General features: G+C 47.7%; 1 protein-coding gene and 1 long non-coding RNA gene across 2 annotated transcripts; one reads left to right on the forward strand and one right to left on the reverse strand.

The window, feature by feature from the left end:
* Positions 1–18: 18 nt before the first annotated feature.
* Positions 19–2,375, reverse strand: LOC309541483. Its single transcript, XR_014223730.1, has 3 exons — positions 1,005–2,375; positions 410–602; positions 19–152 (listed from the first exon to the last, which is right to left on the reverse strand). It is a non-coding gene; the product is annotated as an uncharacterized lncRNA (long non-coding RNA).
* A 1,879-nt stretch (positions 2,376–4,254) lies between these two features.
* On the forward strand, positions 4,255–22,962 carry LOC309542456 (uncharacterized protein). Its single transcript, XM_082241255.1, has 5 exons — positions 4,255–4,605; positions 12,324–12,525; positions 14,491–14,759; positions 15,888–16,033; positions 20,123–22,962. Exons 1-5 carry the CDS (start codon positions 4,494–4,496, stop codon positions 22,703–22,705), a joined length of 3,312 nt encoding a protein of 1,103 aa, XP_082097381.1. The 5' UTR covers positions 4,255–4,493; the 3' UTR covers positions 22,706–22,962.
* Positions 22,963–23,367: the final 405 nt, after the last annotated feature.

The following is a 23,367-nucleotide window of genomic DNA, read 5'->3' on the forward strand; positions in this document are numbered from 1 at the left end:
CTCGCCGTACTTTGTACATGCACAGCTGAACAGTTGCGAACTCCAATGAGGGCTTTCGGCACCCTTTTCATTGAGGGAAATCCAAATGTTAGGGACATAGGAAACTACTTCATACTGAGTCAGACTATTTAGCCCAACTAGGTCTGTATTGTCTACACAGACCGAAGAAGAAGAAGAAGAAGAAGAAGAGTTTGGATTTGATATCTCGCTTTATCACTACCCGAAGGAGTCTCAAAGCGGCTAACATTCTCCTTTCCCTTCCTCCCCCACAACAAACACTCTGTGAGATGAGTGGGGCTGAGAGACTTCAGAGAAGTGTGACTGGCCCAAGGTCACCCAGCAGCTGTATGTGGAGGAGCGGAGACGCGAACCCGGTTCACCAGATTACGAGTCCACTGCTCTTAACCACTACACCACACTGGCAGCAGCTTCCTGGGGTTTCAAGGAAGGGAAGTCCCCAGCCCTGCCTAGAGATGCAGGATTTGCACTCAGGACCTCAGTGCTTTTAAAACAGGGGTCAGCAACCTTTTTCAGCCGTGGGCCGGTCCACCGTCCCTCGGACCATGTGGTGGGCTGGACTATATTTTTGGGGGAAATGATGCCTTATGAGGAACGGCTAAGGAACTGGGCATGTTTAGCCTGGAGAAGAGGAGGTTAAGGGGTGATATGATAGCCATGTTCAAATATATAAAAATATGTCACATAGAGAAGGGAGAAAGGTTGTTTTCTGCTGCTCCAGAGAAGCGGACACGGAGCAATGGATCCAACTACAAGAAAGAAGATGCCACCTAAACATTAGGAAGAACTTCCTGACAGTAAGAGCTGTTTGACAGTGGAATTTGCTGCCAAGGAGTGTGGTGGAGTCTCCTACTTTGGAGGTCTTTAAGCAGAGGCTTGACAACCATATGTCAGGAGTGCTCTGATGGTGTTTCCTGCTTGGCAGGGGGTTGGACTCTATGGCCCTTGTGGTCTCTTCCAACTCTATGATTCTATGATTCTATGACAATATTCCTATGTCCCACAAATAACCCAGAGATGCATTTTAAATAAAAGGACACATTCCACTCATGTAAAAACACGCTGATTCCTGGACTGTCTGTGGGCTGGATTGAGAAGGCGATTGGGCCGTATCCGGCCCACGGGCCTTAGGTTGCCGACCCCTGCTTTAAATGTCCATGGATCCTCAGAGAGGCTGGTCCAACAGTGCAAAAGCAAGGCATGGTCTTAGAGGTGGTTGCAGCAGGCAGCTTTGCCTCTGCCCATGCCAACATACTCTGTAAAACCTTGCCACTTTGAGTGTTCGTGGTGACTGATCCTCTTCCTCTTTCTCCTTGGAGGAGGACTTTGTGGGATCAACTTCCAACCGTGCCTCGCTCATCTCCCCCGAGGGAAGTGTTCTGGGTGACTTGCATTTAGGAAAGAATTCCATCCAGCCAGAAGTTGCCTGGTTTGCTCTGTGTTCTCTTTGACAAATGTCTCTCTGCTCACTGGAATTCGCCAGTCTTCAGGCAGGGCCTGGTAGGGCTTGGCTTAACTGCGGAAGCATACATCAGACTATCTTCTCCCTACACCTTCCCTATGCCCTCTGTCGCACCCTCTCTCAGCCCATCGGACGGCCCTTCCACCTCAAGGGGGTGGCTCATATCCTATGAAAACTACAAGGCAGCGCTAGAACCACAACGCATTACAAAAAGAAGCCAAGCTGTTCACACGGTTGCTGTATGCAGTAATAAAGAACTTGAGAAGCCTGGGATGAACTGAGAAGCCCAGATATTCCTCTGTTAACATCCTTCCTTTCTTCCTCTGTGGAACCCGTGGGGCTCCTAAGTGGTCAACCATCCATGCATTGGCCAGACCTTCACAGGTTCAACATCAGCAAACTGGTGGCACCATGTTCTCACCCCATAGAAAGCCAGCTATGTACAAGGTCTGGTCCTCACCAGGCGTGGGGAGGAACCAGGCATCAAAATGGATCATCTCAGTTTTTGGATTGGGGGCAGCAGCTGAGCAGCTCCAAGCAGGCTCTGTGACCCAAATGCTCAGGGCGAGAATCATCATCATCATCATCATCATCAAACCTTTTATTGGTGTCACATACAAACATCTATAGTAAATCAATACAGAATGACCACCTCCCCAATGTCACAGAACATTTGTCAAATGAAAAGAGGCAAAAAGTCTAACATTACATCTCTAGGTCTCCAGGGAGATCAGACGTCTGCAATGTGTTTCTGTGACAAAAAACCAAATAGAGATATTTAGCTGCTAACTTGGTGAGCTCCTGATCATTCCCCAGTAATAGAAAATGTATGACCTCCAACTCTGGTTTCCATTTGGGGATGCAGAGTTGATCTAGAAACTGCTGGCGGAAATCAGCATATCATAAAATCATAGAATCATATAGTTTACATTTAAGAACCATGTGAGTAAGAGTTTCCAGCAGGTGGACTTCACATGGGCAAATTCTTTCTACATCCACCATTCCCGAGAAACTACCCCAAAGGAGGTTTGATGGGTTTGAATAATAATAATTTATTATTTATACTCCGTCCATCTGCCTTGGTTTCCCCAGCCACTCTGGGCGGCTCCCAACAGAATATTAAAAACACGATGAAACATCAGTCATTAAAAACTTCCCTAAACAGGGCTGTTTTCAGATGTCTTTTAAAAGTAGAATAGTTGTTTATTGCCTGGTGGGAGGGCGTTCCACAGGGCGGGTGCCACTACTGAGAAGGCCCTCTGCCTGGTTCCCTGTAACCTCGCTTCCCGCAGGGAGGGAACCGCCAGAAGGCCTTCGGGGCTGGACCTCGGTGTCCAGGTAGAATGATGGGGGTGGAGACGCTCCTTCAAGTATACAATGTTGAGGAAAGTATCCTGCAACCTCTTGGAGACACTGGCAGGGTCTGCCACAGCAACATCAATCAGGAAGGTGTTTCCCATATTTCCTGCAGGTGACTGGAGAAGCAAATCTTCTGGAAACTAAAAGCAAACTTCCTCATGGGAACCAAATGCTGCAGTAATCTGGAGGAAGGCTGGACTCCTAGTATCTCTCTGCTTGTGAGCTGATGAAGCATCATGCGGATTTGAATGCCATCCTGGCTTGTAGGCAGTCTTCTTCCTCCTTTCCCCCAGCTGGAAATTGTAACAGTGGTCTGCCTAATATGGATGTTGCAAATGTGGCTGAGATATGCTTTCAAGGCTCAAAATGTCCTTTATTAACGCAGTATTTTTATTTCACCTTTCATACCGTATCCCAGGAATAATAAATGAAATTGTAATAAACTTGTGCTCACAGAGGTATTTTTTCCAGGAAAAAGATGTAATCAGGTCTGCATTTTGCCAGGTGATTTTGTTTCTAAAAAATGGGTGGGGGGTAGTATTATATGGATTATTTGCTGTTCATAGTCTGGTTTAAAACCATGTATATATTTGATTCCCCCCCCCCCTTAAATTGCCTCTGGCTGTTTTGGGAAAGGTGGGAAGAAAATGTAATAAGAGTAATGAATGGCATACAATTTTCATTTGCTAATATAACAACAACTTATACAGTCATACCTTGTGTTGCATCCGCTTCATGTTGCGTCTTTTCGCGTTACGTCCCGTGGCAACCCAGAAGTACCAGAACAGGTTCCTTCTGGGTTTTGCCACTCGCGCATGCACAGAAGTGCTAAATCATGCTTCGTGTATGCACAGAAGCGCCAAATCGCGCCACGCGCCTGCACAAACACAGCGCTTCAAGTTGCAGGCATTTCACATTATGGAGGGGCCTCCGGAATGGATCTCTTCCATAACACGAGGTACCACTGTAATCAGTTTTAGAAAAATAACTAGGTAGCTAAGGAAAGTGGATATGACATTTGGTCATCTCAACTCTGCCTGGAAGAAGAACCTTTGGGCACAAGAAATGTCAGAGAAGGAATTGGGAAACCGATTTCAGCCTCACCACTTGGCCAAAGGTCTCTTGGTGATGTGGAGGCATTTGCCAGCCTGGCCCCAAGGTGTCTTGCCGGCCGAGGTGGATCAAAGTTGAGTTGTTCTCAACAGCCCCTGTGATGTTTCCATAGCTCTATGGGTTTCTCTGTGAGCATCCTTCCTGTGGTTATTTGTGAAATTGGGCAGGCCGTGGATTGAGTTCCCAACATCTGCTGCTCAGATCAGACCAAACAGAAAGGCCTTGCTGGGCTTCCAGAAGATTGCAGGCTTCCAGAAGGTCTATTGTGTAGAGGTTCCACAGCCCAGCCATGATGACCAGACCTCCTCCAGAAGTTCTTTGGAGACACTGTAACGCCCAGTGCTCTACTGCCAGCAGAGAGGTTCTGCCTGCTTCCTGGAGACTCTTTCCTTGGAGGTGGTGCTACCCTGTGTCTGGTCCATAGGGGATGGGTGACCTGTTCATCCCACCCCCTTCCTCAGTGGACATGGCCAGGCTCTGTCTCCTAGCAACACAGAAGGAGAACCCACCAAAGTCGACATCTTGCTGCTGAGGCCAAACGATGTGGAACCGCTACCAGGAACCGCAGCTCATAAAGGGAGTCCCAGCTGGGCTGCTTCTGGGGGTCGTGGCCTTGCTGAGGTTGTTGGGGACACATGGATATGATCCAGCAGGTAAGTGGGGCTTGGGGTCTGTGGCTGGGGGTGAGACCTTTATCTCGTAGTCCCTTTGACCAGGCCCACACTAGAGCTCTCACTCAGCCGTTCTCTTTAGGCATGTTCCCACCAAAACACAACCCAGATCTTAATGAAGCCAGCCCCACCCATTTTTGGAGCTGCCTGTGTTCCATGAGAGGTGAATGGTAGCTGTCAATTATTCAGATTAACGAGGGCAGAGGATAAAAGCAAAATGATGGTCATCTTCTGGGCTCCTGTTCTGAGACAAGTCTGGTTAAGGAGGATCAACATAAGAGAGTCTCTCGTTCCACCCATTACAGAGTCCTGATAATTTTGGCCCTGTGTCTGAGGCTTTGGCGCAGGCAGATGTTGAAAGTCAGGGCATCCAACCAGCTCTTCAACATACCTGGTGGAATATTTTCATGGTGCCTGCTTTAGGACCTGATTCTCTGTTTGCTGTGAGCTGGAAAACCCAGGATTCAAACGGCCCTCCTGGCCTAAAAATTGGTGTTGAAGCAATAATTCATTTCGCACCGTCTCAGTCGGCACTTGGAGCGCTTAGTGTTCTGCTAAGTAGGTAGCTGTAGAAATGTCTGTATATATTGGAGAAGTGAAAGCAAACCACTCTCACTATCACCCTGAGAGTTTGGAGAAATGATTAATATGTGTTAAGGGACAATACTATCCTGAATACCTTTCGTCTGATAGAAATTGCCATAGATTTGCCCTAAGATGGAGAACAGATCTTTTATTAAGACCAACCCAAACTCACAAAGCACCTTTAAGTGCCACAGGAGGTCTTTCCCAAGCTAGATGTTGAGGGAACCAAAAATAAATGTGAAGGGGGGGAGGATGTTTCTTGCAAAGAGCATGATGGTGGTGCTCTCTGCATCGTTCCCATCCTAAGATGAGGCAGAAGGAATGAAGTTTTTACTAGACTGAAGCTTTCCATGGGGAAAACTTGCCCTTTACCTCTGAATTGGACCAAACATCAATTGGGTTTCCTGTGGCTTGACATTTGTTCCAAATCAGTGGTAAAGAGCAAATTTTCCTGGGGAAAGTGGCAGGGAAATTGAAAACCTCCAGACTCGTGGCTAGAAAGCATGGGGCAAGCAGAAACCATTTCAGAACCATCCTTACTAGGTCCAAGATAAACAGAAGTGAAGACAAACCCCCACACAGTTCCAGGTCCCAATTCCCCTTGGCTTATGACTGCTATGAAGTAAGTCCTGTGGAACCTGGTGGTCCTTCTTACTTGGAGTCAACACACATCATTCCAGGCTACAATTAGTTATCTGCTTTTGGGGATGCAAGTGCTAGCAACTGTTTGAATCTGCCTCTTGCAACCAGTTTCTCTCTCTCTATTTTAGGGGCCCCACCAGATATCCCCTTGATTCTTGTCAGGTCTCAGTTTGCGGTGGGTGGGGGGGCGACATTCTCAGGACAGCAATTTAAAGCTCAGGACTATCAGCTAGTCTAAAATTATTTCTTTTATACGATACAATATGATACGATATGATAATCTTTATTGTCATTGTCCCAAACAGAACAACGAAATTGGGAAGAAAAAAAAATCTACATAAGACATTCAAAACCAACACGCCTGCTATTCCAGCTATCCCAACCTGATTAGCCTCCTAAAAACTCTGATACCCCATAATTAAATACAGTATACTCCCATAGAGACTACCTTACACTGCATTTAAAACCAAAATTGCATTTGGATAGAAACTGTTTCTCAGGCGGCTAGTCCTAGTCTTTATAACCCTGCACCTTCTTCCAGAAGGCAGAAGCTGAAAGAGATCATTTCCCGGGTGTGCACTATCATGTGCTATCTCTGCAGCTTTCTTATGGCACCTGGAAGCGTAGATTTGATCCAAGGTGGGAAGAGGGCACCCAATTATTCTCTCCGCAGTCTTTACAACCCTGGACAGAATTGTTTCTTCCCTGACCGTGCAGCTCCCAAACCACACACACAGACCATAGGAACACAGGCTACTGCCTTAGAGCTCATCCACACTTGTCCCATGATTTTTAGGCATGGGTCCATAGTTTTTCTTTTGTACTGTCTCTTTCCCCAGGAAAACCTGTGGTTTACTGCTGAATCAGGGGAAAAAATGCTAATTGGGTTTACTGGGGATGGAAATTTGCTCTGATTCAGTAGTAGACAGCGAATTTTCCCAGGGGAAGTGGCGGGATGGAAGAAAAACCTCTCAGAGCCCTAGAAAACATGAGACAAACGGAAAAGATCATGGGACAAACAGAAGATGAGTGCTTAGGCTGAGTGAGACAACTGGTCCATTTGTTTCAGGTGTATCTTCATGGCTTCAAAAGGGGGCCTTGCCAGCCCTACCTGGGCATGCTAGAGACCAGGGGCTTAGGAAGGGGAGCGGTGGGGGCGGTCCGCCCCAGGTGCCTTCACTGAGGGGGGTGACATTCAACATGCCTCCTGCCTGTGACTCCCAAACCTACCCCGAGCCATCGGGGTAAGGGGGGAGCTGTGCCATTTTGCCAGTGGCATTGCCCCCCCTTCCCCCTTCATTTTGACAGCTTGGGGGAGGCTTGGGAGTCGTGGGTGGAGTGCCAAATGTCCGCCATGGATGGCTTGCTCCTCCCCCGGCTGCAGGTTGCATGCGCCACTCCAGGCACCCGAGCGGCTGTCCCATGCCTGGGAGGGCACCCTCCATGCCACGCCCCCTTCGGGAGTGCGCCCACCCTGGGCAGCATGGGCATATGCTTCCCCGCTGCTAGAGACTCAACCTAGACCTTTCATTTGCAAAGAATGAGCCTCATCTCTGAACTGCATCTTTGAAACTTTGACCTTTAAGGTTTGTAGCTGTATTATTTTAAAACGCCACTTTAGAAGCCACAGCACACATCATTCTGAAAGAGGAAACATTTGCAGAAGAGTTCCTCCAATCTCTGTTTCCACAAAAACGTTCAAGGAGGAAACAAAAAAACAGCAACAACCGAAATGAAAACACGTACACACACACACACACACCCCTTCTCCTTTCCCAATTGCCCTTCAAGGTCAATTCTGTAATTCTGCACCTTGACTGACAAGTTCCTGCCAGGAGGTCAGCCTACACTCGAGTAGGACCCTGGCAAAGAAATATGCCCGACTGGCATGTTCTCTCCCTCCTGGTCGATCATTAGGGAGCTTCAAAACCTTTCTTCAGCCCGAACATCACTGCGACCGATGCCAACAGACATTGGCATGCTTAGGGATCTGCAAGTCTTCGCAGCTTTGCGTAACAGACCTCAGCGACTCAGCGTTTAGGCTAATCTAATTTATTTACATAGAAACAGACATGGAGCACTGCAACATGGCTCCCTCTCTCTCTAGCATCAGACAGCAAAGAGAAAAGGAACAAAGGACAATAGTCCCACTTCATTGGAACACAATAACACAAACATCCTGTCTTTGTCATTTCCCACTTTGTGGAGTCAAAACATACACCGTCATGTGATAGACAAAAATCCCATGACTGCAGTCATAGATCAGGAATTCTAACAGTTCCATCCTTCAGCCTTGCTCTGATATTGGGTTGTCTTTTGAAAGTTGGCAGGCCCATGACATCATAGAGCCCCACCCTATGATACATACGTAAGTGTCCTCTCTCCCAGTGCTTCCCCCCCCCCTGCCGTAGGTACTGAAGGGCTCACAGTACCAGCACCATTTTTCCTAGAAGTAAAGAACTGTGCTCCCCTTCATGGATCACTGCCTTGCCGTGGCGAAGGGGCTTGAATAACTCAGAGAAGCTATGAACTATGCCGTGCAGGGCCACCCAAGATGGACAGGTCATAGTGGAGAGTTTTGACCAAACGTGATCCACCTGGAGGAGGAACCGGCAAGCCACTCCAGTATCCCTGCCAAGAAAACTCCATGGACAAAGACAACAGGCATTTAAAGTTATGATGCTGGAAGATGAGCCCCTCAGGTCAGAAGGCGTCCAACATGCTACTGAGGAAGAGCGGAGGACAAGTACAAGTAGATCCAGAGCTGATGAAGCGGCTGGGCCAAAGCCAAAAGGATGCTCAATTGCGGATATGCATGGAAGCGAAAGGAAAGTCCAATGCTGTAAAGAAAAATATTGCATAGGAACCTGGAATGTAAGAACCATGAACCTTGGTAAGTTGGATGTGGTCAAAAATGAGATGGCAAGAATAAATAATGACATTCTGGGTATCAGTGAGCTAAAATGGTCGGGAATGGGCGAATTCAGTTCGGATGACTATCATATGTACTACTGGGGGCAAGAAACCCGTAAAAGAAATGGAGTGGCTCTCATAGTCAACAAAAGAGTGGCGAAAGCTGTACTGGGATACAATCTCAAAAATGATAGAATGATCTCGATACGAATCCAAGGCAGACCTTTTAACATCACAGTAATCCAGGTTTATGCACCAACTACTGGTGCTGAAGAAACTGAAATTGACCAATTCTATGAAGACTTACAAGACCTTATAGAAGTGACACCAAAGAAGGATGTTCTTCTCATTATAGGGGATTGGAATGCTAAAGTAGGGAATCAAGAGATAAAAGGAACAACTGGCAAGTTTGGCCTTGGAGTTCAAAATGAAGCAGGGCAAAGGCTAATAGAGTTCTGTCAAGAGAACAAGCTGGTCATCACAAACACGCTTTTCCAACAACACAAGAGACGACTCTACACATGGACATCACCAGATGGGCAGCATCGGAATCAGATTGAGTATATTCTCTGCAGCCAAAGATGGAGAAGCTCAATACAGTCAGCAAAAACAAGACCTGGAGCTGACTGTGGCTCAGATCATCAGCTTCTTACAGCAAAATTCAAGCTTAAACTGAAGAAAGTAGGAAAAACCACTTGGCCGGTAAGATACAATCTAAACCAACTCCCTTATGAATACACAGTGGAAGTGAGGAACAGATTTAAGGATTTAGATTTTCTGGACAGAGTGCCTGAAGAACTATGGATGGAGGCTCACAACATTATACAGGAGGCAGCAACAAAAACCATCCCAATGAAAAGGAAATGCAAGAAAGCAAAGTGGCTGTCCAACGAGGCCTTTCAAATAGCGGGGGAGAGAAGACAAGCAAAATTTGAGGGTGACAGTGAAAGATACAGGAAATTGAATGCAGATTTCCAAAAAAATAGCAAGGAGAGACAAGAAGGCCTTCTTAAACAAGCAATGCAAAGAAATAGAGGAAAACAACAGAATGGGAAGAACCAGAGATCTGTTCAAGAAAATTGGGGATATGAAAGTAACATTTCGTACAAAGATTACCATAATAAAGGACAAAAGTGGTAAGGACCTAACAGAAGCAGAAGACATCAAGAAGAGGTGGCAAGAATACACAGAGGAATTATACCAGAAGGATATGGATGTCTCGTACACCCCAGGTAGTGTGGTTGCTGACCTTGAGCTAGACATCCTGGAGAGTGAAGTCAAATGGGCCTTAGAAAGCACTGCAAATAACAAGGCCAGTGGAAGTGATGGTATTCCAGCTGAACTATTTCAAATTTTAAAAGATGATGCCGTTAAAGTGCTACACTCAATATGCCAGCAAGTTTGGAAAACTCAGCAGTGGCCAGAGGATTGGAGAAGATCAGTCTACATTCCAATCCCAAAGAAAGGCAGTGCCAAAGAATGCTCCAACTACCGCACAATTTCACTCATTTCACATGCTAGCAAGGTTATGCTTAAAATTCTACAAGGAAGGCTCAAGCAGTATGTGGACCGAGAACTCCCAGAAGTGCAAGCTGGATTTAGAAGAGGCAGAGGAACCAGAGACCAAATTGCAAACATGCGCTGGATTATGGAGAAAGCCAGAGAGTTCCAGAAAGACATCTACTTCTGCTTCATTGACTATGCAAAAGCCTTTGACTGTGTCGACCACAGCAAACTATGGCAAGTTCTAAAAGAAATGGGAGTGCCTGATCACCTCATCTGTCTCCTGAGAAATCTCTATGTGGGACAAGAAGCTACAGTTAGAACTGGATATGGAACAACTGATTGGTTCAAAATTGGGAAAGGAGTGCGACAAGGCTGTATATTGTCTCCCTGCTTATTTAACTTATATGCAGAATTCATCATGCGAAAGGCTGGGCTGGATGAATCCCAAGCCAGAATTAAGATCGCCGGAAGAAATATCAACAACCTCAGATATGCAGATGACACAACCTTGATGGCAGAAAGTGAGGAGGAATTAAAGAATCTTTTAATGAGGGTGAAAGAGGAGAGTGCAAAATATGGTCTGAAGCCCAACATCAAAAAAACAAAGATCATGGCAACTGGTCCCATCACCTCCTGGCAAATAGAAGGGGAAGAAATGGAGGCAGTGAGAGATTTTACTTTCTTGATCACTCCATGATCACTGCAGATGGTGAACGCAGCCACGAAATTAAAAGACGCCTGCTTCTTGGGAGAAAAGCAATGACAAACTTAGACAGTATCTTAAAAAACAGAGACATCACCTTGCCAACAAAGGTCCTTATAGTAAAAGCTATGGTTTTCCCAGTAGTGATGTATGGAAGTGAGAGCTGGACCATAAAGAAGGCTGATCGCCGAAGAATTGATGCTTTTGAATTATGGTGCTGGAGGAGACTCTTGAGAGTCCCCTGGACAAGAAGACCAAACCTCTCCATTCTTACGGAAATCAGCCACGAGTGCTCACTGGAAGGACAGATCGTGAAGCTGAGGCTCCAGTACTTTGGCCACCTCATGAGAAGAGAAGACTCCCTGGAAAAGACCCTGATGTTGGGAAAGATGGAGGACACAAGGAGAAGGGGACAACAGAGGACGAGATGGTTGGATAGTGTTCTCGAAGCTACCAGGATGAGTTTGACCAAACTGCGGGAGGCAGTGGAAGACAGAAATGCCTGGCGTGCTCTGGTCCATGGAGTCACGAAGAGTCGGACACGACTAAACGACTAAACAACAACAAAGAACTGCGCTATCCTATGAAGCTCTGGCTTTCTGATGCCAGAATGTCCCTCTTTGTGGGTATTCAAGCTGCCTTTGCACAAGCTGGCCACACGATGGCACCACTGACTGCCGAAAACAGGAGCTGAGACCTCAGAATCAAACTTCCTTGCATACTGAGAAGTTTCTTTTCTTTTCTTTTTAAATCACCTTTATTATATATCAATTTACATACAACTTAGACAATACATACAATACACATCAAACTTCCTTGCATACTGAGAAGTTTCTTTTCTTTTCTTTTTAAATCACCTTTATTATATATCAATTTACATACAACTTAGACAATACATACAATACACACCACTACATAGACACACCATAGACACTAACTTCCGATTGTTCTCATTGTGCTATTTTACATTTTGTTTATCTATACACATTTCATTGTTATTATTTTACTTTCCCATTTTTTATCAGAAGAATTTTTGCTATGTACTTTCTCTATATTTAAAGATTCATTCTAAGTCGGTCAGGAGGTTAACATTGTCACAGTAATTTTTAAGATATTCTTTAAATATTATCCAATATTTATTAACTTTCTGTATTGAATTTCCTCTTTTTCTCCCTGTCATCTTTGCGAGTTGTAAATATTCTATCCTTTTCGCTTGCCAGTCAGTTTCTGGGGGGATGTTATCACCTTTTCAATTCTTGGAACTGATATAGATATCAGTCCGCAGAAAACCTGACTGGTGTTTGTTCCAATTCAGAAGTAAACACCTCCAACGTTCTTTCCTTCCCGTCAGACTGCGGGAAACGACCCCTGGCCCCCATCCACGGTGGCAGCATGAGAATTGTGGGTGGTGTCGACGCCCTGGCTGGAGAGTGGCCCTGGCTTGTCAGCGTCCAGATCCCCTCCTCCAAGGGAACACGGCACTCGTGCGGGGGATCCGTCCTTTCCAAGCGCTGGGTCCTCACAGCAGCTCACTGCTTCAAGACTAAGAGAAGGCAAGTATGAAAGATGGCAGGAAAATGGACGTCTGGCCTGCTGAGGGCAAGCAGAATGTCCCCGAGGTGGGAAGGCAAGGCAAGGTTTCTGGCACAGGCTGAAGATGTGTGGTGCTTCTGAGCATGTGCAGAGTGCCTTTGTCTATCCACAAGAACATGTCAGAATATGTGGGAATGTTCAGGGTGGCAGGAGAGGATATATTGTTTATTAATATCCTTCCTAACTTGAACCAGCAAGTTCCTTTGCTTAGCAGAGTGCATTCCCCTTTACACAGCAGAAAACTAGTTGCAAACTTGTGTGAGTTTCTTAAGACAATACACAATTCCATGTGGCTTGTCCAGATTGAAATGTGTTCTAATATTTTCCTGGTGAGACCCCTTGAATCCCTCCTAAAAGAATAAAGACACCATAGTCTTATTCATAAGCAGTGAAAAGAAAGTTTATTCACGATCAGGCAGAGCATAGTGTGATCCCTGAAGGCAGGCCTTAGGCTTAAAGTTACAAACATGTTAGTGGTGTGAAGTAGGGGGAGGAGAGAGAGGTAGGAAAATATTGTTAAAAAAGGTGTAGTCATAGGTATATCAGTGTATTCAAATCTGAATTGTCAAATTGTGTTATTATTGTTATTATGGTTTTTGTTGTATGTGTCATTTGCGGTTGTTGTTTGTATTGAAAAAATGATTAAACAGATTAAAAAGAAACATGTACAAACAGGATTACCCCAAAAGGGAGATGACCTGGGCGACTGCTTGGCTGGCAGCCAGCAGTTTAGTCCAGGAAGTTTGCAAGATGAAAGGAAGATGGAAAAGAGAGAGCGGCAGCATGCCTTGTCCTTTTACCTGGACAGGTTAGGTCACACCCACCCACTAGTCACATGCAAGGAAGGATGCTCCAGGCCAGGAGGAACAGGAAGTTTTGACTGGCTGGACCAACATCCCCTGCATGTCCACTCTAGCAAAACAAGGAATGTTGTACTTGACTGCTCCCAGCGGATTACATCCCACAGAATAGTGGGCAGAGATTCTAGGCAGACTCAGCTGCATGCTAGAAACTGGACACTGGTGGGAGCTGTCTGCTTCCTTCTGTCCTTTCGCCATGTCTCAGAAACTTTATGTTGCCTCATCGGCACATCAGGTGTTTCCCTGCAGTGGGTCACCCCTTCCCTGCTTCAGAAGCTGTTTGTGCAGGGGCTGGTTCTGATACCTGGCTGATTCCCAGGGGTGGGACATTCAGAGGGACAAGAGGAGCAGCTATTCTGATACATGTACTTTGTGATTTAAATGACCATCCAGAATGCTGGCACGCCATTTTGGACTAACTGTAAAAGTATACAGGCACATTAACATGAATCTATAGGTAACTTCAGCCCAGTGCAGTGTCCCAGCAAAATGTGTGCAGTGTGACTCATCAGTTAGTTCTACTATTTGCTCAGTACCAGCAACCAACAAAACCACAAGACTGGCATGTTAACATCTGCATGAAGCTGGAATTGGTGTAAATAGTCCAGGTGTGCCTCATAGCTTGATGATGATGATGATGATATATTATTTATACCCTGCCCATGGGTTTCCTCAGCCACTCTGGGCAGCTTCCAACCGAATATTTAATAACAATACAGTGTCAGACATTAAAAACTTCCCTAAACATGGCTGCCTTCAGATGTCTTCTAAAAGTCAGATAGTTGTTTATTTCCTTGACATCTGATGGGAGGCTGTTCCCTCTGCCTGGTTCCCTGTCACCTCACTTCTCACAGGGAGGGAACCACCAGAAGGCTCTCGGCGCTGGACCTCAGTGTCCGGGCTGGATGATGGGGATGAAGACGCTCCTTCAGGTATACATGTTTATCAGTATTAGGGTGTCCAGGAATTATTATTCCCCCCATTTTTGCAGCAGTAGTCAGGGAAAACTCTGTTTAAAAAAACTCCGGAGGGCCTCGCGCTAACCATGTTCTGTTTTACCTGCAGCTCACTGAATCTCTGGAGGATTGTGGTGGGTGCCACAGACCTTTCCAAGTTGCCGGACAATGTGCAAATCCGCTCGGTGCACAAAGTCCTCCTCCACCAGGATTACAACCCGCGCACGGAGGCCAATGACATTGCACTGATAAAACTCGAGAAACCTGTGGCTTTTAGCGACTACGTTCAGCCAGCCTGCCTGCCTCCTGTCACCATGGGCTCTGATACCAGCTTCTCAGACTGCCACATCAGTGGCTGGGGCACCACCTCCCAGAACAGTGAGAGACTGGGAGCAGAGGGAGACAGGGACTGGGGGCAGCTCAAGCAGGGGTGGAAACGCAGCTGTGAAGATAACACACAGGGCAGGGGGAGATAGAGGTGCTGCTGTGTGGATGGCTGGTATCCCAGTCCCCACAAACTTCAGATCTGGGAGAACAGAAATTAATGAAGGCTTATTTCAGGTCAGATGGAAATCTGGCTGCTTCCCCTTCACACAAAGGTAGTTGTTTTCTGGTGCTTCCTTCTCTGGAAGTGGAAAATAGATCCAACCCACATGTGGGTAATTAATACTAAAACAAATTGGCCAGGCGCCTAGATTCAAAACATGAGGCTTTGCACACTCTCCCGCAGGAGAGAGCCTCCAGCAGAGCTTACAACGCCCTCAGAGTTAACCCCCAGAATAGCGTAGAAATTGGGATATTTTGCCTACAGGCAACACCCTGTTAAGTAAGTTTAAAAGCTTTACTTACTAAATTGAAAGGTCTGGTTCATGCATTATTCCATGCAGCAGCAAGGAGGAAGAATTGTCCTGGGTGTAAAATACAGATTATAGTTTCAAGCATGCGGTCTGTACTTTGGAACAAGTTCAGACATGTCCGTACTGGTCAGTTACATAACTAGAGGAGAGTGAGCAAAAGAAAGAGAAGCAGATTCGCTTCCCCCCTCACGGAGGTAAGGGGGAGTGGCCTACCTGGTCTTAACCCCTTCATGCACTAACTAGCACTCATGCATGTTTAACTGCAACTCCCACACCTTCCTCCTTCCATTTTGCTTACAGGAGCTTTAAAAATATCCTAAGGTGCTGAAATGATTTGAGTAGCACACAAAATGAGTGTGTGTGTATGTAACTTGTTTTGGTTTCTTCCTCTTCCTCTGCCAAGCTACATTTTACATTGAATGCATATTTTAATTTGTGTGTGTGTGATCCTGAACCTGTGACTTTAACAACAACAACTACTGCACACACAGAAGCAAATACCTATTTAATGTAACATGTAGTTTTGCCAAGCTATATTCCAGCAGGGAAATTGCGTGTGTGTTTGTGTGTGGCTAGGGAAGGGAAGAGCTGTGGATTGCAGTGCTTGGAGAAAGCAGAAACCAACCTAATCTGCTGGCTTTCCTGACAGGTGTGAAGACATCAGACATCCTTCAGGAGGCGAGAATCAACATTCTGGACACCAAGAAATGCAACAGCAGCCAGTGGTACAATGGGGCCATGAGTCCTCACACCATATGTGCAGGATATGAGGAAGGGGGCATTGACAGCTGCCAGGTAAGGAATCCCACTGCTGTGATAGGTCTTCCTTAGCACAGCTGCTTGAGATCCCTCTAACTGTCAGGCGGCAGAGGAACCCCCAGGATGGACAAGACAAGGAAAACTCCTTATCATCTGCTTTTATTCAATATCCACAGAGAGACTTGGGAATGTGGCGTCTCAGAATAATGGCGTTGCTCCTCATGAGTCTCCACCCCCTCTGTCTCTCCCACTTCCTCATGAGTCATCGCTACTGGTGCTGAAAAGTGTCCTCTGCCTTTGAGCTCTTTGCTCTCCTACTTTCAAGGCCCGCCTTGTCTTGGGAGAGGGAGGGTCTGGAATGCTTTCTAAAGACACTGAGTCCATCAGCTGTCACTCCCCTGTGCTTCTTCTCTCCTCCTCCTCCTCTCTCATCATTTCCCAGCTTTCCCCCTCATCTGCCTCTGAGTTGTGACCTCCCTCAAACCCCTGTTGTAATTCTGAACTGTCTCCTTCTTCTCTGGAAGGGTCAGGCTGGGGAAGAGGTCTCCACCACTCCTCCTCTGCCCAGTCCCTGACACTAACTGAAGCTGCCCAGGATTGAACCTTTGATGAGCAAAGCATATGCTCCGTCGCTGAGCTAAGGGACGCCTTTTGCTTTGGGCAACTGGGGCTGTGCCTGTTGGGATGTGTCAGGGGAGATGGGGGCATTTGGCAGGCCCCCAGCTGGCTCCAGCCCTTTGGCTAGCAGCTGGGCAAACTCTGGTTCTCAGAACAGCATCAAAAACTGCGACTCAAGTCTCAGAGACCTTTAGAGACTGAGCACACAAGCCAACAGAGATAAGAACTCTTTGCAACGGAGGTAGTGGACAGAGGCATATGTAGGCATATTTACAGCATTTTATTCAGCAGCAGGACAAAGGAAAAACATGTCTCCTTCCCTTCGTGTCCAAGCAAAAAGCATAGGCAAAAGCTATATACAACGGAAGTTCCCAGCAGACTGTGCTGGAAGTAAACAGACATGTGACATACAACAATTCCACATGCCTGTTCTAAAGGTGGAATGGGACTATATCCTAACAGTGCCCTCTCCCACACACAGTGGACACCCTTTGAACCTAAAACTTGAGACCACTCTTCCTCACCTCTTCCCCTCCACCAATGGTAGGGAACCTCTGGCCCTCTAGACATAGCTGAGCTACAATGCCCATCAGCCCCAGCAAAAATGGCCAATGGCCATGGCTGATGCAAGTTGCAATTCATCAGCAGCTGGAGGGCCACAGGTTCGCCACTCCTGCCTCACACTCTAATACCTTACTCTCTGCTTTCTGTCTGCCTTGCTGCATGGAGTCTGCACGGCCTGCTTTCCCTCATCTCACTTCTGTATTTGGGCTCGTCCATACTTCTGCTTGTCTCATGCCCAGAAAGCATGCGTCAGAGTGGTTTGTCGCTCAATCCGTGTTGGCGTCATGTGAACAATGGGTGAAACTCCACAGTGCTTGGACTCATGTCTTGAGTTAGCACATCTTCCCATGTCTGGATGTTCAGAGATAAGGGTGCCAGTTGTACTGGGTTACCAAAGCAACACCTGCAAGGTTGAGTGTATGACTTGCCGATTCTTCCACCCTCCCATTGGTCCAGGAATGTAGACCAATGGGCATAGTAGGGCATTGTTTTCATTATGTTCCTGTCCTGTTGCACGTCCGTGTCTTGTCATGTTTGCTGTCAGGGTCTGATACTGAATCTGCGAGAGTCAGGGGAAAGGCTGTGGGCTTTACACACCAACATAAGCTACCATGGGGATAGTGTTAGCAGATCTGTCTGTACATATGTATGCTTACTTCAGAGACCAGATGAATTGAATCTAGTAGTATTTAGCTTTGTCTTGCATCTGGAGATAATAAACAGTTGATATGAACTGTGTGGAAGAGGAGTTTTCCCCTAAACTAGGGACTCTGGGGAAAAACTGTTCTGCTGGGAGCGGGAGATCTCTGAAGACTCTGCTGGGGCTTTGCATGCACAGCTGAGGTCGAGGTGTGGTGAGCTGCCAGCTGACTTCCACAGGTGGAATGGGACTATATCCTAACAGTGCCCTCTCCCACACACAGTGGACACCCTTTGAACCTAAAACTTGAGACCACTCTTCCTCACCTCTTCCCCTCCACCAATGGTAGGGAACCTCTGGCCCTCTAGACATAGCTGAGCTACAATGCCCATCAGCCCCAGCAAAAATGGCCAATGGCCATGGCTGATGCAAGTTGCAATTCATCAGCAGCTGGAGGGCCACAGGTTCGCCACTCCTGCCTCACACTCTAATACCTTACTCTCTGCTTTCTGTCTGCCTTGAATTGAATCTAGTAGTATTTAGCTTTGTCTTGCATCTGGAGATAATAAACAGTTGATATGAACTGTGTGGAAGAGGAGTTTTCCCCTAAACTAGGGACTCTGGGGAAAAACTGTTCTGCTGGGAGCGGGAGATCTCTGAAGACTCTGCTGGGGCTTTGCATGCACAGCTGAGGTCGAGGTGTGGTGAGCTGCCAGCTGACTTCCACAAGTCACCAGCAACTTGTGCTTTCTAGACACAGGTCTGAGCGGTTTTCCTTTTGCCCCAGGGAAAACCGGCTCTTTAGTGACAGATTGGAACCAATGGCAATGGGGAAAGCCTGAAGTGCTGTTTGCTCCAACTGAGCACTAAAGAGCATTTTTTCTGGGGCTGAAGGAGGACAAGAGAAAGCATGAATAAGCCCAGGGTTAATCTTTTTTCCTGTCTTTCTCTCTCTCTTTCCAAGACCGTGTCAGGATGTTGTCGGTGGGTTTCAGCTGTTGCCCAGGAAACTATAAAGTCAAGGAAAGGTTTCTTACTGTCCTTTTTTAGTCAATATTTACAGAGAGAGGCTGTAGAACCCAGCCTCTTGGATAATCTACCACCCCCCCCCCAGTCTCTCCCACTTCCTCATTCGTCACTTCTATGGGTGCTGTTATGTACCCTCTGTCTTTGAGCTCTTTTCTCTCCTACTTTCAAGGCTCGATGGGTTCTGGGAGATGGAGGGTCTGGGAAGCTTTCTGATGATACCATGTCAGCTAGCTGCCGCTCCGCTTCTGCCTCCTCCTCCTCCTCTCCCATTATTTCCCAACTTTCCCCCTCATCTGCTTCTGAGCTGTGATCTCCCTCAAACCCATGTTGTAAATCTAAACTGTCTTTCTCTTCCCCCTTCCTGGAAGGGTTAGACTGGGGATGTGGTCTCCACCATTCTTCCTCTGCCCAGTCCCCGACAGACCTCCTCACCCAAGTTACTCAAACTAAGGGATTAGTTGAGAAAACACTGTAGCCCTGTAGTCATCGGTACTCCAAAAGTGAATTTGTGCCTCATACCATTGAAGAAGAAGAAGAAGAAGAGTTTGGATTTGATATCCCGCCTTTCACTCCCTTTAAGGAGTCTCAAAGCGGCTAACATTCTCCTTTCCAGATTTTCTGAAAATACAATTCAGACATTTTCTCCCAAACCATAAATCTCATGTCAGCATATGCAAAAATTAGGGAGATTAATACAGTTTTAAAACAGACAATTACAAAAAAAAGCTCAGAACTAATCAATTCTGATAATCAATTTTACGAACAAATGCATTTAGAGAGAGTGTCTGCTCTATTATGGCAAATCTCAGCTCTTTCCCTGAAGGTATGTTCCAAGGAACTTCACATTCAGCATGGAAACAGACGCGGCATTATTCATTCTGTAGTGATAGCGCCATGTATTTAAAGCCCATTTAAAGTACATGGCTTGCCCCAGAGAATCCTGGGAACTGCAGTTTGCTGGAAATTGTAATTCTGTGAAAGATAAGTTATGGTTCCCGGGATTCTTGAGGGAAGCCATGTGCTTTAAATGAATAGTGTGAATGTGTTCCTGGTAACACAGGCAGAAGCACAAGATGGGTGGGCGTTTCTTGGCAAGCAATGAAGAGATGAATGGCAGGGGGTGAGTCTGTGGTGTCATGTAGCAGCTAAGAAGGTTTATGTGGTCTTTGGTCCTGGCAGCTGGGTGGGCTTAGACTTGCACCTACACCATAAGTGTGAGGGGACCTTGCTTTCCTGAAAGAGCACTTAAGTTTCTTCCTTCCTTCTCTCTGTAGGGTGACAGTGGGGGCCCCTTGATGTGCAAGACAAGCCAGGATTCCCCGTATTACGTGATTGGCATCACAAGCTGGGGAAAGGGCTGTGCCCAGGCAAACAACCCAGGAATCTATACCTTTACCAAAGACTTCCTTGAATGGATCTTGGGGGAGATGGTGGAAGCCAAAGGGCAGAAGCCCAAGAAGAAGAAGAAGAAGAAGAGAAAGTCACCTGGTGGAATAACGCTCCTGCCTAACAGAAAGGACATCTTGATGACACAAGAGCCAGCAACCAACCCAAAGGTGGCCACTGGTCCTCTGTCCACCACCACTCCTTCAACAGCACCTGAAACCCCCACAGAGGTGCTCACAGTCCCTCTGCCCACAGATGCTCCAGAAACTTCCTCACAGGTGCTCACAGTTCCTCTGCCCACAAATGCCTCTGAAACTTCCTCGCAGGTGCTCACGGTCCCTCTGCCCACAGATGCCTCCAAAAAGTCCCCACAGGCACTCACAGTCCCTCCGCCCACAAATGCCTCTGAAACTTCCTCACAGGTGCTCACTGTCCCTCTGCCCACAGATGCCTCCAAAAAGTCCCCACAGGTGCTCACTGTCCCTCTGCCCACAGATGCCTCCAAAAAGACCCCACAGGTGCTCACGGTCCCTCTGCCCACAGATGCCTCCAAAAAGACCCCACAGGTGCTCACGGTCCCTCTGCCCACAGATGCCTCCAAAAAGACCCCACAGGTGCTCACGGTCCCTCTGCCCACAGATGCCTCCAAAAAGACCCCACAGATGCTCACGGTCCCTCTGCCCACAGATGCCTCCAAAAAGACCCCACAGGTGCTCACGGTCCCTCTGCCCACAGATGCCTCCAAAAAGACCCCACAGATGCTCACGGTCCCTCTGCCCACAGCTGCTTCTCCAAAAGCCCATGGTGCTCACTCAACACATCCCACCAAACGCCGTCGTCGAAGGCCCAAGGCAACTTTGAGGTCCCCGCACAATGATCCAGAGCCAACCATCCTTGTGGAGCCCCCTTTCATACCCCCAATAATTACACCTCCCCCTATTGAAGCCCCATATGTCCCTTCAGAACGAACTGTCACCCTGGAAGCACCCTATTTTCCCCAAGAAACAGCACCCAAACCTCTAGCTCCTCCACGTATTCCTAAAGAGATACAGCCCACGGCTCTAGAGGCCCCCTACATCCCCCCTGACGTGACTGCATCTCTGGAGCCCCCCTATATTCCTCTGGGGGAGCCTTACACTGCCCCAGAGCCTCCATTTCTTCCCCCACCACCCAAATACATCTCTCCAAAACAAGGCAGTGTCTCATCCAATTCCTCAGAGTCCCCGTATGTCCCACAAGAAAGACCATTCGCTCTGGATCCTCCATATATTCCTCCAGAGACATCAGTCACTCTGGAGCCTCCATACATCCCCCAAGAAACACCCCCAGGGGCAACTGCCATTCTGGATCGCCCATACACTCCGCCAGAGAACCCAGTCACTATAGAACCCCCATTCATCCCCCCAGAGAACCCTGTCATTTTGCAGGCTCCATACATGCCTCAAGACAAACCGGTCACTCTGGAGCCTCCATATACCCTGTCAGAGACACCGGTCACCCTAGAACCCCCATACACTCCTCCAGAGACGCTGGTCACCCTACAACCCCCATACACTCCTTCAGAGACATCAGTCACTCTAGAACCTCCATACACTCCTCCAGAGACATCAGTCACTCTAGAACCTCCATACACTCCTCCAGAGACATCAGTCACTCTAGAACCTCCATACACTCCCCCAGAGACATCAGTCACTCTAGAACCCCCATACACACCTCCAGAGACACCTGCCACTCTGGAGCCTCCGTACACCCCACCAGAGGCACTTGTCACTCTAGAACCCCCATACACCCCTCCAGAGACACCTGCCACTCTGGAGCCTCCATACACCCCACCAGAAGCACTTGTCACTCTAGAACCCCCATACACCCCTCCAGAGACACCTGCCACTCTGGAGCCTCCATACACCCCACCAGAGGCACTTGTCACTCTAGAACCCCCATACACCCCTCCAGAGACACCTGTTGCCCTAGAACCGCCATACACCCCACCAGAGGCACTTGTCACTCTAGAACCCCCATACACCCCTCCAGAGACACCTGTTGCCCTAGAACCGCCATACACCCCTCCAGAGCTGCCTCTCACTCTGGAGCCTCCATACACCCCGCCAGAGCCACCTGTCGCCCTAGAACCCCCATATATTCCTCCGGAACCACCTGCCACCCTAGAACCCCCATATATCCCCCCAGAGACACCTCTCACTCTGGAGCCTCCATACAATCTCCCAGAGACACCTGTCACCCTGGAAGCCCCCTACACTCCCCCTGAGATCCCGTACACTGATCCATACCCTCCATACATCCCTCCAGAGGCCCAAAATATCCCAGAAGGTTCAGCTGAGAACCCAGAGGCACCATATAGCATTCAAGTGGCTGCTGACCCTCCCAAGTCTTACAAGCGTTCTCCAGCATTCTATGCTATTCGCATTCCCCGAGCTGCTCCTCCAGGCCGACGCTGGCAACCTTCCAAATAAGAGAGTCCACACATGGGCTGCAACCTGCCTACAGCTCTTTGTCCGTCTGACCCTCAGGCTGTCCTCAACTAGCCAGTTCTTCAGAAGGCCACGCAGCAGTAAGTGCCATCCGTCTCCCAAATACTGTAATTTGCACTTCGATACCATGACCTCCATCCTCACATGCCAGGGCCCAAAGCTCCCTTGGATTTTCAAGATTACCAAAGAGAAGGGATGCGATTAAAGCAGTTGATTGCCAGTCCGTAGCAGATAGCGGGACTCATGTGGACTTACGGAGGAGCAACGGGATGGCACACAGGGTGCAAAACCTGCCCTGCTTTATGTCACTGGTGGCCTTGGGACTACGAGGTGGTTAATTCAAAGTAAAAGAGGAGGAGATGCATGAGGGAACATCCACATCACTGAGAATCCACGCACAGACCTGCCATGTGGTCTCACCCTCTGCTGCAGCCGCAGGAATGCCTTAATTCCAGAGGGGAAGCAGTCGGAGCAAAATGCTACCATGCTTGCTTGGAAACACGCAGGTCTGGCATGTGCCTGAGAACCTGATTCCGGGTCCTGCCAGTGCCCTCCCTCACCCTCAGGAACTACGGGCAACTGGAGGAAATCTGGCGGTGTAGGAATTCTGCCTCTTCTATTCCCACTGGAGGACAGAAAGCTAT

This window comes from Podarcis vaucheri, assembly GCF_965113315.1.
Source record: "Podarcis vaucheri genome assembly, chromosome: 10".
NCBI classification, from domain to species: domain Eukaryota; kingdom Metazoa; phylum Chordata; class Lepidosauria; order Squamata; family Lacertidae; genus Podarcis; species Podarcis vaucheri.